General features: G+C 38.7%; 1 protein-coding gene across 2 annotated transcripts in view; it reads left to right on the plus strand.

Annotated features, from left to right (window-relative positions):
- Window positions 1-13,640, plus strand: part of CCDC50 (coiled-coil domain containing 50) — a 69,640-nt gene that overhangs the window by 42,438 nt on the left and 13,562 nt on the right. The window contains exons 6-9 of one of the 2 annotated variants that reach the window (XM_037039864.1): window positions 2,432-2,956; window positions 11,364-11,479; window positions 11,890-11,934; window positions 12,048-12,152. In XM_037039864.1, coding sequence (XP_036895759.1) covers window positions 2,432-2,956; window positions 11,364-11,479; window positions 11,890-11,934; window positions 12,048-12,152 — 791 coding nt within the window. The remainder of the gene's footprint in view (window positions 1-2,431; window positions 2,957-11,363; window positions 11,480-11,889; window positions 11,935-12,047; window positions 12,153-13,640) is intronic. The other variant, XM_037039921.1, reaches the window with a different exon arrangement.

Consider the following 13,640-nt stretch of genomic DNA (forward strand, 5'->3'; position numbering starts at 1 on the left):
CATCTTTAGATTTTGTACAAATTTGTAATTATATCAAATATCTGTCAAATTTATATAACAGAAATGGTCTATCATATTCATTTTTGAATTCATGTTTTTCTTTCAAAGATACTTACCTGTTGAAGGTATATTTTTTAAAGTTATGGTGTTTAGAGTCATAGATCTAAGGAAATTATTTATTATAAATCACTAGCCTTTTTCTCATTTGTAAAATAGGGATTATAATAATATATCCTCGTGGGTGTTGAGAAGATCAAATAATCTAATTTTGGTGAAGACATAAACTCTCAAGCACCATTATTTATACATATTTTAATGTTATTTGTGTATAATATAGTATTTTTATATCTAAACAAAAATCTTATTTTGAAAGACAAACATGGAGGCACAAAAATAAAACGTGTGTGTGTTTATATATATATATATTCATGTATATGTATATGTGTGTGTGTGTGTGTGTGTGTGTATATATATATATATATATATATATATTGGCTATAAGGAAGTCAATTATATTTGCCAAATAACTTTGTCTGAAGAAACATACATGTCTCAATACTTAACTGAAGAGGGTTTTAAAGGATTCACACAGGTTTCCCCCACCTGTCTTTTTTTCTCTTTCCCAGATTTAAGGATATCATAGTAAGTGATCTAGGCAATAAATATTTTTATCCCATCAACTCTGTGCAAATGTAATGACAGCTCTGCTTGAATTCTTTAGCACATTTCCCTAAAGTAAAATTACTAATATTATTTAACTTTTGAGAAGGAATTTAAAAACAGCAGTACAACAAAGCAATCCTAGCCTCACGGATCCGGGTGGAGAACAAACCCCTTCTTGTTTGGTGCAGCCGTAAGGCAGCCCTCACTGGGCAGCTCTCTCTGGGCCACTGGCTTTGCCACTGTGAGTCTTTGTTCCCTGGATGGGCCAGCCTCTCAGTAGCTGGTCTGTACTGGCTTCGTTCACCGCAGTAGTCAATTGGTTCTTTCTCAGTTGTCAAGATACACTTAAAATAATAGTTGGTTTAAAAGAGTAGATAGTTTTTTTAATCATGTAGTAAAGTGTTCTGTTGTTTTACTTTTATTGTTATGTAAAAAACTAAATTTAATAATAAATTATGAAGATAAATACTTTTACTGACGTTTTAGAAGATATCTTAATTTAAGTGTCACCTTTGAAGCAAATTTTCTTTTCAAGTTCAAGAGGAAACAATTCAAAGTGTTTGAGAAGCTTACAGCATCAGTGATACATTTAGCATGTATCTTCCCTTCCTCTGTACCTTTATTACATTAACAATGACACACTTAAAACCAAACAAAAAAACTCATAAAGCAAAACCAAACCAAACAAATAAACAACAAAACCTAGAAACTAAGAAAATGCATAGTTTATTTCCTTAATATCTGGTCAGCTTAGGATAGCTGTTTCAAAGACGACTCAAGTGGCTAATTCCATCTGTCTTGGCAATTTTCCATGGAATTAGGATGTCTTATTATAATTTCGAAAATGTATTAAGAGTCTTAGGAATGTTAAAAACACTTTGCAAAGTGAGTATTAATTTACTTCACACTGTGCTTGCGCCTCTGCGAGACCTGACAAGAGCACCCACCCACGTGCTGCTTTTGAACATTGTGTTAAACTGAGGGGCTTGTATATTTAGCACACGCTGCATTTTTATGCAGAGATTACAGAATCATCAAGTTCTTTGAAATGAATTTAGGAAATGGGTCCTTTCTGTGTTTCCATCCGGTATCCTTTTTTAATTTTTTCCTCCACCACGTTTCAAGTAACACTGGGAGCAGAATTATCCAAAGATAACAGTGAGATTCACCCATTTAAAATTATCCTCTGCTTTATTCTCCTGCACGGCGAACTGCAGTATGGCTGGGAGTGTTTGCTTTGGCCACCTAAAGGGAAAGGAAAGAGGAATACTAAAGTTCGTGGAGCATTTCTCTGAACTACATGGAAACTATCAACATTCTGATGTTGATTTATTGTTATTTCCAAGAAGAATATTTGAAAGCCTCTGACCGGAATCACAAAGCTTAGTTTTTTCTGTTTTATAAGATTCCCTCAATTCCCATTTTTCCCTCACATACTAGTTCCAAATTGGTTTTGTAAGTATAATTTAACATTTAATGGTTGTAATTTTTGTTATTGGCAAATATTAAAGTACTTTGTTAACTTTTCCTAATCATGATTAAGCTTTTCTTTCAGATTTATTTCACTTAATTTTATGTTTTTACCTTTGTGGTTATGCACCCAAAGTCCTTCCAGTAAATGCCCATCCCCTATTTTCAGTTTAAGTTGAAAAAATCCTCTCCATTTTAAAATAGGTTAAACGTGGGCCCTGTATCAACCGTACAGTGAGTTCGATCCCATTGAGTTAACCTGCATTTCTGTTTTTCACGTTCTTCCGCCTCCACTCAGACCAGCCACGGTCAAGGAGGGCAAGGGAATTGGGTTCTGGACTCTCAAGGTCTTGTAAACACCCAAGTAATGAAAAGACTGTGAAGCAGAGAAAGGAGAAGCCGAAACATCCGTCGGAGAACTTGGACGAACTGGAAGACCATCGTTTATCAGAGAAATCTCTGTCCTCTAGCTCTAGCAAAATGAGGGACCCTCCCCAAATTAACACTGAGCAGCGTGAAAGGAAGTGGTCTGGCCAGGAGAGGCCCCGGAGACCTCCTTTTCCCAAGATCAGTGGTGAGGTGTTTCTGAGCACAGCGTCTGATGACTGGGAGGCCAGCAGCAGCCCTCGACCTCGGAATTGGGAAAAACAGTCCAGACACCAAAGTGGACTTTCACCAAAGTCTTCTCGAAAAGCAGGAGCTCACTACAAGGAGGCTGTGTATGGGAGGGAGCATGGGCCCAGGGAGCGCGGAGAGAGGAGGCCCAGGCCCAGGACGCCTCCCTTCTCTGACGGTGAGGAGCTGCTGGAACTCCATGACACAGGTAATAAAGGCAGCTACTAGAAGGCCACCTGGGGCCGAATATTACGTAAGGTGTTCACTTAATCACAAGTCAGTGTGAAGAAGGAAGGTATTTGTAACTTTCCTTTTCTGTTTTCCGAGAGAACACTCTGATTCGTTACAGGGTTCTTCCAGCCCAGATTGCAGTGGGTGTCCCAGATAGAGTTCTTCACTTGCCAAGGTCATACATACATCAGAGATTCAGATACCAATCAAAGCTCCAGAATTTCTGGTTTTCCTTCAGTGACTCCAGAAGGTCTGGGGACGCTGCCTTCATAGTATTTGCCTAAATAGAAGACCCCTGAGGCTGGAGTTCTAGGTTTTCTTGACCTTATATTTCCCTTCTGTAAAGTTAGAGATTGGGTTAGGAGGCAGTCTCTTAACACAGTGTTTTTCTATTGTGGACCTCAGTCTATTTTCATCAGAATCTGCTGAGCTGTTTTCTAAAAATGCAGATCTTTGGGTCTCACATATAGTACCATCTCTGGAGTGTGGCCTGGCATTCTGAGCTTGTTTTAGACCTGGAGATGATGGTTATGCACTTAAGGTTTGAAAATCCTTACCTTAGGGGACTTTCTATGCCTAATGTCCTTCCACTCTAACTCTCCAATTGGTGTTCGGAGGTGCCAGTGTCAGGTAAGTTCTTGGTGTAGGCCCTTCACTTTATGGCACTTCACAGATGTTGCATTTTTTACAAACTGACAGCAAGACCTTCCACCACCAAGAAGGTTATGACTCACTGTATTGCTGTATGCACTCAATTGTGGTGGTGTGGAACCAAATTTGTACTATCTCCAAGATACACCTGTAGTTGTATAGGAATGAAGAGAATATTAGGCTTAAGTGTTAAATTTCTGGCATGTCTGAGGCTTAAATCTAAAGTCCATCATTGACACAGTAATACTTCTTTCTATTTTGTCTGGAAACCTTGTGGCTGTACCACTATAAGTCATAGCACTACTCTGTCTGGTATTTTAATTTGACCTTGCTTATCACCCTGGATCCATGGGGTTGGCTAAAAAGTTGTTTGTTTGTTTTTCATAAGATGCCTCTACTAGTACTTAACTTGTCTTTAACTTCAATTGAAACAATTTTATTAGATTGTATTGTGACAGCTGTCATATCAGTGTGCATTTAAAACATACCAAAATTCGTGAATTTTTGTGTAGTCATTTTAATATTGAAGATGGAAGAAAATAAGCAACATTTTTGACATACTATGCTTTATTATTTCAAGAAAGGTAAAAATGCAACTGAAACTCAAAAAAAAGATTTGTGCAGTGAGTGGAGAAGGTGCTGTGACTGATTGAACGTGTCAGAAGTGGTTTGTGAAGTGTTGTGCTGGAGATCTCTTGCTGGACAATGATCCACAGTCAGACCAGTTGAAGTTGATAGTGATTGAGACATTAATTGAGAACAGTCAACATTCTACCATGTGGGAGATAGCCGACATACTTAGAATATCTAAATCAATAAAGTTGTTGCTAAAAATGAGAAATGTGCCTTTTATTTTACAGAAAAATCATACGGACTTTTTGGCCAACCCAGTGTTTTTACTGTCACTGAGCTTTTACAGAGAGGCAAGGGCTGCTGGGGAAGGGAGCACCAAGAAAGCATCTGTTCTCTTCTTCTCTGTTACTGCTTGGGCAGCTTCTGCTTTTGGTCTGCAGACTGGTCTCGGGGCTGCAGCTGCAAGTTGACTTAGGTGCTTCTTCCTATTATGTCAATTCTTTAAGTTATTAAAGGACTTGGTTATAACGAAAATAAAAATTTAGTTCAGCGAGCATATTCAGTATCTGCCACAAATATTTTTGCCTCAGGCTTGTGTTTATGGGTTTGGGCATAGATCTGGGCCTCAAAGAGTTAATAACGCAAACCAAAAAGATGGATATGTAAATAAACAAGCAATTAGATACACTTTGAACAAAGATCTGTGGGGGCATAGAGGAGGAAGTGATGTAATCTATCTAAAGTAGGCTTTATGGGTAAGTTACACTATATTCAGATTTAGAAAGACATGTTGGAGTTCTAAAGGTTTGGGGGAAGAATGGTGGTTGCACCAGCCTCTATAGACTAAACACTTGATTCACAGACCCCACTAATGTAGTTGTAGGCAATTTTTTTTTTACTGGCACAGGGGTACTAATGTGGCTACTACGTAGCTGCTTATGTCTATCATTTTGTATTCAGCTTTACAAATTTCATCTTCTTAGCCCTTCTAGGCTGGATTTTGCAAATCTAGCCCTTGTAGGCTAGATTTTACAAATCTAATGTAAGAGCTTAATCTTACATTAAAATATATTTACTAGGCACTCATGTCTATTTGTAAAGTTATTAGCATAGGCCAAATTTAACTTAGTAATGAAGAAAGTAGCAGGATGACAAAGAGCTAGTTCTAAGCCCTTGGACAGGATATCAGAATTGGTTGAAAAAGGAATGCAAGATAAAATTGCTAGGTTAAATATAAAATTGGATGATCTTCTAAAGAGCAGTAAAACCCTACCAGCTTTGAGGGTCACTTCTCCATTGAGCTGGTCTGTCTTACCAGCCTCTGGCCTGTAGGTTAACCTCCGTCCTCTCAGAGCTGTAGCCCTTCTGCCTCTTTCTGCTACGACGTTTCCCCAAGTGTCAGACTGGCGTATTACAAAGTATTCCTGCAGTGTGTCGGACAACCTGTCAATCATCATTTTACCTTACTTTTAGCAGAATCTATTTAAAGGTATGTTTTATTTTTGTTTTTTTGAGGGTCTTTTGTTCTCATACTGGCAAATGATATGCAGAAAAAGACAAGCACAAATTAGATTAAGAAATGAATGTGGAACTTGTGGAATGTGGCTCATCTGACCTTTTGAAAGTGAATTTTCAGACTATGTTTATGTAGGCTGCCAAAGTGAGGAGGGCTGTTCTGTTAATTTTTTAAATTAACGGTGTCTTTAAAGTTTTAAAAGCATCTCTCTGTTTTCTGTAATGAGGCCTTAGACTGCACTGTCTGAACTCCGTCCTTACATACACAAAAGTGCTCTCTACCTCTGAGACAGAGGACACTGCATTGAGTGGGCAGCCCTGTCAGCTCAGAAACCCGGAAATTATTCTGGGCTCTGGGGATTTTCCACTTACGACACGTGCAAGTTCCAGTGATGAAGCAAGAGATCAAAGAAACTTCTCCCGCTCTATTGGCTTGGTCAAAAAATCCGTTACATTTTTTCCATAAAACAGAAGACATGCCTTTCATTTTCACCAATAACTTTATTGATCTGGATATTTTGAGTGTGTTGGCTGTCTCCCACTATTGGCTTCTAGTGGGTAGAGAGGCCAGGGGTGCTGCTGAACATCTTCCAATGCATGAGACAGCCCCACAGCAAAGAATTATTTGGTCACAATGTCAATAGTTCAAGAAACTTCACAAACCATTTTTGTTATGATCAATCAGTCACAGCACCTTCTCCATACACTACACAAATATTTTTTGTGTGTTTCAGTTGTGGTTTTACTTTGCTTGAAATAATAAAAGCATAATACACCAAGTATGTTACATTTACATTCTTCCATCTTCAATAGTAAAATAGCTGCACAAAAATTCACCCATTTTAATGTTTTTTAAAAATGCACGCTGCTAGGACAGCTGTCACAATGTAACCTAACACAGTTGTGTTGAATGAAGTTAAGACAAGCACTGCTAGAGCCACTGTGTGGAAAAAACATAGTGGACTTTTGGCCACCCCCCCCCCCAAGTGGATGTAGGGGGAAGTATTACCTCAAATTCTAACTATTTTTATTAAGGTACCGTTGACATATAGCATGATACTAGTTTGATGTGTACACCATAGTGATTCAATATTCATATATATTGCAAAATAATTACCATGGTAAGTCTAATTAATATCTGTTATTATAGACAGGTACAATTGTGTGTGTGTGAGATAAGAACTTTTAAGCTCTACTCACTTAGCAACTGTCTAGTATGCAATACAATATTATTAACTACAGTCAAAATGTGTATAATATATTCCCATGACTTATGTTTTAATAGCTGCAAGTCAGTACCTTTTGACCCTTTATTAAGATCACTTATTTTGCCCCTACCCCATCTCTACCTCAGACACCCAGCAACATGTGTTCTGTATCTAATGAGCACATTTTTAAGATTTCTTATGTAAATGATATTGTATGATATTTGCCTTTCTCTGAATTATTTCACTTAGCATAATGCCCTGAAGCTCTATCCATGTTGTCACAATGGCGAGATTTATTTTTTATGGCTGAGTAATATTAATATTCCATTGTATATATACACTCATGAGCCAGTAGAGACATTTTGGTCAATGACAGACTGTGTTTATGATGGTGGTTCTGTAAGACTATGATGGAGCACTAACCAGTGTATCTTGGTTGGAGCATCATCTCATAACTGAAAGGTTATTGGTTCAGTTCCCAGCCAGGGCACGTACCGAGGCCGCAGGTTCAATCCCTACAACCTGGGTATGTCTGGGTGGAGGCCAGACATACCGGAGGCCACCGACTGATGTTTCTCTCTCACACTGAAGTTTCTCTCTCTCTCTCCCCTTCTCTCTTTCTAAAAAGCAGTGAAAAATGTCTTTGGGCGAGAGAAAAAAGTACGATGGAGCTGAAGAATCTCTGTTGTCTAGTGACATCATAGCCATCTTAGTGTCAGAGCAAGAGGCCTTACTCACCTGTTGGTGGTGCTGGTGTAAACCAACCATGACCTGCCAGTTGAGTAAAAGTATAACTGTACAATTACATATAGTACACAGTACTTGATAATAATAATAAACAATTGTATTACTGGCTTAATGAATTTACTCTACTCTTACTCATTTTTGAGTGTACTCTTTCTACTTATTAAGAAAAACTTGGCTGTAAAACAGTATGTCCTGCTGTGCCATCAGCAGCCTCATACGTCTCATGTTTACCTTGTCTCTTGATTGCACCCTTTTCTCTTGTACTTGATTTGATCGTGTGTTGTTTTGCTACACAGGCTTGTAGCCTAGGAGGAGTAGGTCATACCCTACAGCCTAGTGTGCAGGTTCTGCCATCTAGGTTTGTGTGAGTGTCCTCTAGGGTGTTCTCACATTGACGAGGTCCCTGAACAGTGCTTTTCTGAGAACCGTTGTCACTGTTCAGTGGCACATAGCCATATTTTACTCCTCTGTCCACTGATCTGTCGGGGGGGCTGTCAGGTTATTTTCGTGCCATAGATACTGTAAACATTGTTGCAATAAATGTGGGGGTGCATGTGTCTTTCCAAGGTAGTGTTTTTATTTCCTTGAGATAAATATACAGAATTGGAATTGCTAGATAATGTAGTAGTTCTGTTTTTAAGTTTTCAAGGAATATCCAAACTTTCTCATAATGGTTGCACCAATTTACATTCCCACCAACAGTGCCCAAGGGTTCCCTTTTCCATACGTCCTCACCAACACTTTGTTTTTGGTACTAGCCATTCTAACAGGTGTTTTTATTTGTATTTTCCTGTTGACTAGTGATGTTAAGCACCTTTTCATGTACCTATTGACTGTCTGTATGTCTTCTTTTGAAAAAATATCTATTCAGATCTTTTACCCATTTTTAATCATATATATATATATATATATTGTTATTGAGTTTTATTAGTTCTTTACATATTTTGGATATTTACCTTTTACCAGTTGTGTGATTTGCAAATATTTTCTTCCATTTAATAGGTTGCCTTTTGATTTTGTTGATGATTTCTTTTGCTGTGAAGAAGCTTTTTGGTTGGTTGGTTACACTTGGGTTTTTTTTCTTTTCTTTTGTTGCCTTTGCTTTTGGTGTCGAATAAAAAGAAAAAAAATGATCTCCAAGACCAATGTCAAGGATCTGACTGCCTAAATTTTCTTGTAGCAGTTTTATGGCTCAGGTCATGTGTTCAGTTCTTTAATCCATTTTGAGTTAATTTCTGTGTATGGTGGAAGACAGTGGTCCAGTTTCACTGTTCTTTCCCTGTTGTTTATTGTTGAGTCTTTTGTTGTCGATGATCATATGTTATAGGCCTTTTTCTGGGTTTTCTGTTCTGTTCTATTGATCACTGTGTTTTTACCTGCCAGGAGGTCGCAATCTTCTCAACCTGTCAAGCCAATTAAGAGTGTTGCATTTGAATGCCTTCTGAGTGTCTTTGATAGATATTACAATATTTTCTCACTTAATTTTGTGGTGTAGAGTAAGGCATAAGAGTGCAGAAAGCTTAGTGTCTTGAAATCTGAGCATATCTCTCTATATTGTTTCTTTCACTGGATGGCGAAATTGAAGGAGCAAGGCCTAAGTATGGCCTTTCCTATCGTCCTTGACTAGGTTTTGGGCTGCTCATTGAAGTGCCAGTTTTCTGTAGACGGGAGAAAAGTATAGTAACCTACCTTGTCCACTGACTTTGCCGAATACTAACTTTCTTATATAATTTCACTTATTTTACCTAAGATATTCCTTCCTAGTCATGACCACACTAATCATAACTCAGGGAGGTTTATATTCCACTTAAATATGGCCCCGTCTTGGGAGTGTGCCGCCGATGTGTGGCCGTCCCAAGCCACTCAGAAATCTGGGTTGAAACCGGGCCAGGCTGGCATAAGATTCAGTAGCTCTGGAAATGATGTGAAGTTGAAGTGGATTCTGAATTCTGGGTAATCATGTATTAATTGGCCTAGAGCTAAGAAAATCTTGTTTAATAGTCTTTTTTTTTTTCTGTTTTGGTGGAAAAGGCAGATGAGTCTGTGGCTTTAGACTTGACCACAAAGCTAGGTTCAAAGCTCTGCAAAGAAAGGGTTCCCCATCTAACTTAAACTTTATTCACTTGCCCAGATTTGAGTTGTATTTTATTTTCTTTGCTATTTGCTATTTTTTAAAGCAAGCAAATCAAGTGTGGTGAGGCATTTTGGTAAAAACTGTTTTAATGTGTGGTTATTTTGATGGACACAATACACCAAGCTGGTAGTTTCAGTGCTGATTGCAAATAAGAATCAACTGTTAAAGATTTTTTTTTTAAACAAAATTCTAAAGACCAGATCTTTCTTGGCTACTTATATTAGAATCCCTGGGGTTTGGGTCAAAGAGTTTCATGTTTTTTTAAAGCACCACAAGTGATTTGAGTTGAGAACAACTAATATGAAGAAATAGGCATTAGGAGTGAATGTTCCTTCTCCCATCAGTAATCCATTCAGTGAAAGCCACTATTTCGGATGGCTAATCTTCTTCACTACATTAATCATTTTAATTATTTCTGAATGTAAAGCATTCACATTGTTGAATAGTTATAATTTGTAAAAGGTACAAAGAGTGAAATATCTCTAATTTTGCAATGACCATCATTACCATTTACTACTTAATTAAAAGTTACAGAACGAATATGTGCTACACATAAAATTTCAGAGTAGAAAGCCACGATTCGCCGCCAGTCCATGCCTGGTCCTTTCTCAGCGTAGAGTCATTGTGCCATTTCCTTTGTGTTATATCTTCTGTGAAATTTAGCAGTAACATTACACTGATCAACGCTCCGAGAGAGCTCTAAAAAGCAAGGGGTTGAGTTGATCATCAGAGCAGAAGCCAGCCATGTCAGGGCCATAGGGCGGCTGGCAGGCACTGGGTCACATAACTCTANCTACACATAAAATTTCAGAGTAGAAAGCCACGATTCGCCGCCAGTCCATGCCTGGTCCTTTCTCAGCGTAGAGTCATTGTGCCATTTCCTTTGTGTTATATCTTCTGTGAAATTTAGCAATAACATTACACTGATCAACGCTCCGAGAGAGCTCTAAAAAGCAAGGGGTTGAGTTGATCATCAGAGCAGAAGCCAGCCATGTCAGGGCCATTGGGCGGCTGGCAGGCACTGGGTCACATAACTCTAGGATGGGGCGGGGGGTGGGTGCTGTTTCTGCTGTGGGTGATCTGAGCTGTGCTGGGCTGAGGCATGTAGAGGGAAGCCTCTTATTAACACCTCTGGGCATGATGGCTTAGCCTCTTTAAAACCTCAACTCTGTAACTTTCTTTTCTCCAAATTCTTTTTATTTCAGTGACTTAACTTACTCCCCCCTACCCCCACTTTTTGTTTGGTGAAAGCATCACAGTTTCTTGCTGATTCCTGCTTTTGAGGAAACTGTGTGAGAGGGGAGGTTTTACCAGGCAGGTTTGGGTGTGGAAATGTGTTTAAGTGTTTAAGATTACCTGCATCTCCACTTCTGTGTCTAAGCAAAGAAATTATTTTAAGGGCATTCTCCAAGGAATTTTGGACTGGCAACTATATTGTCAGTATTAGACAGTAAAGAAAAGGGTAAAATTTAAGGTAAAAGTTTCTTTTTACCTTAAATTTTGCAACTTTATAGAAGATAAAACTTGGTTGCCTTACTACATTGAGTTTTTTCTAGGAATGAAGCCGAGAGGGATGAAAGAAACAGTGTCCACTCCGTCACGAGGGAGCCACAGGGGTCAGGAATGGTACGATGCTGAGATTGCCAGGAAACTGCAGGAAGAAGAAATTTTGGTGAGCAAATTTTAATGCACAGGTTCAGGTGAATAAGGTGTTTTTTGGTGAATTGAGTCTTTCTTAGATTATATAATAGGCATTGGAGTAGTCCTTTATCAGTTGAGAAAGTAATACCTTTTTTATAGGTAGAAAATCAAAACAACAGGAATAGTGTTTAATTTTATTTACTGAGTAAACATTAGCAAGAGAATTCCATATCCTTGTCTCTTCATTATTGAGTTCTGATAATTCTCTAGGAATCTACTGTAGGATTTGGTAAAAATAGATCCTGCGGCTGGTGAGTGTGTACCAACCAATTACCAACTTGAGGTACAACTAGTTTCAAGTACCAGTTTATGTTTATGTAAGATTTTTAAAAATGGACAGAACACAAGTGAATTAATGTTTTTGCATTCTCTGTAATATAGGCTACCCAGGTGGACGTCAGAGCAGCTCAAGTAGCCCAGGATGAGGTGAGTTCGTGATAACGAGGTGGTTTGTTTAGCCAGTGTGCCTTGGAACTTTGACAGCAACTTTCTACCTGCAATTCTGTAATCAGTAAGAATATGGACTGGATTTTTTTAAGGAAATCGCTAGACTTCTAATGGCTGAAGAAAAGAAAGCGTACAAGAAAGCCAAGGAACGAGAGAAATCGTCATTGGACAAAAGAAAGCATGAGTCTGATTGGAAGGTAGGTTCTATTTTGTTGTTTGTTTGTTTGTTTGTTAATGGTAAGTAAAATTAGAAATGTAAATGGGGTGCTGCTTTTAGGGTAATCCCTGCAAATATGTTTAGGATGTACAAAGTAACTATCATATATGTGAACCTGACTTGTAAAAGTTGTTTCACTGTAGAAAATCATATTAAATTCTTGAAAGTAACCATGTAGATAGTTATTGCTAAGATCGAAAGACTCATTTCATTCATTTTAAGACCCATCAGGATATGAGTGTCCTCCGGTCATGAGCAATCTTAGTTTTAGTACAGTTACTTACAGGAGAACATAGCATTTTCCCATGCTTGCAGATTTCCACAGTGGCCTGTTCTTCCCGTCTGTACTTTCCGTGTGTACTGATTTTGTGCTTCATCCCTGATGATGGACTCATTGTTCCTCTTTCCTCTTGGTCCTTGTCGGGCTGACAGATACCCCCAGCAGTCATGGCTTATGTCAGAGTGCAGGCACTGTCCAGTATGAGCTAGAGCTATTTATTACCTTCCCTTTCATGATTCAACTAGGAGGCAAAACAGTGATGTCAATTCACTCTACTGTAATCTAATTATTGTATATGGTGGCTGCAAATACAGTTTAACAGACTTTACTCATTAGCTACTTTGTGCAAAGCATTCCTGTGGACTTGTAGGGAAAGACAAAGACATTTCCTTGTGATAATGTAGAATGTAGGCAGGAAGGCAGAATGTAGACAGCTAACAAATACAGGGTCAAGTTGGCTGATGAAAGCATAATGGAAGAACAGCAGAGGAGTAAAGTGTTTCTAGGGAGAGAGTTTGTGTTAGACCTGGACAGATGGTGTGTGTCCACCTGTTCTCTGAGAGGTGCCTCCCTGGGTCTCTGGTCTTGTCTGACTCTTGGCTCTGAGGAAAGAGAAGCTACAGAAGCCATGATAATGGTGTTGCTCTACTTCCTGTTGCTCAGTTACACGGTTGTCAGTCTTAAAGCAAATGAAAGTATTTTCCTTGTTAATTATTTATACTTATCTCTCTCTTTAACCATCTTTGAAATTGAGGATTTTTTTCTAACCCATTTCATTTTTAGTAGAAAGGTTCCCAAATGGTTGTCCATTAATTAAGCCACAAATAATTGCCCAGGAGCTACTCAGTTTCTTTGTTAACCCTGTGAAGGAGCAGGTATTTTTAAGGATTACAAATCAGTAAAGTAAAAGAGGAAGGCTATTTTTCTATCAGGTATCAGACTGCTGTGCTTCTAGATTCTTTAACTGGTGCCGGTACAGTTCTATTGGAAAATGCCTTGAAATGGGCCTTAGTTGTTGGCTTGAAAATTATCTTCCCTAAGTCAGGTGTTCAAAAACACGAGCACACACCTAGATTCCACAGACTCTGGGAGCCCACCAGGTCTGGTTAGCTGGTGTGCAGCCACTGTGTTGGTAATGGGTGGCCAGGCACACCCTGGGGGGAGCATGTTTGCCTGGGTTATGTAGCC

Source organism: Sturnira hondurensis, unplaced genomic scaffold, assembly GCF_014824575.4.
Source record: "Sturnira hondurensis isolate 20B ecotype Veracruz unplaced genomic scaffold, ASM1482457v3 Scaffold0000396, whole genome shotgun sequence".
NCBI lineage: Eukaryota > Metazoa > Chordata > Mammalia > Chiroptera > Phyllostomidae > Sturnira > Sturnira hondurensis.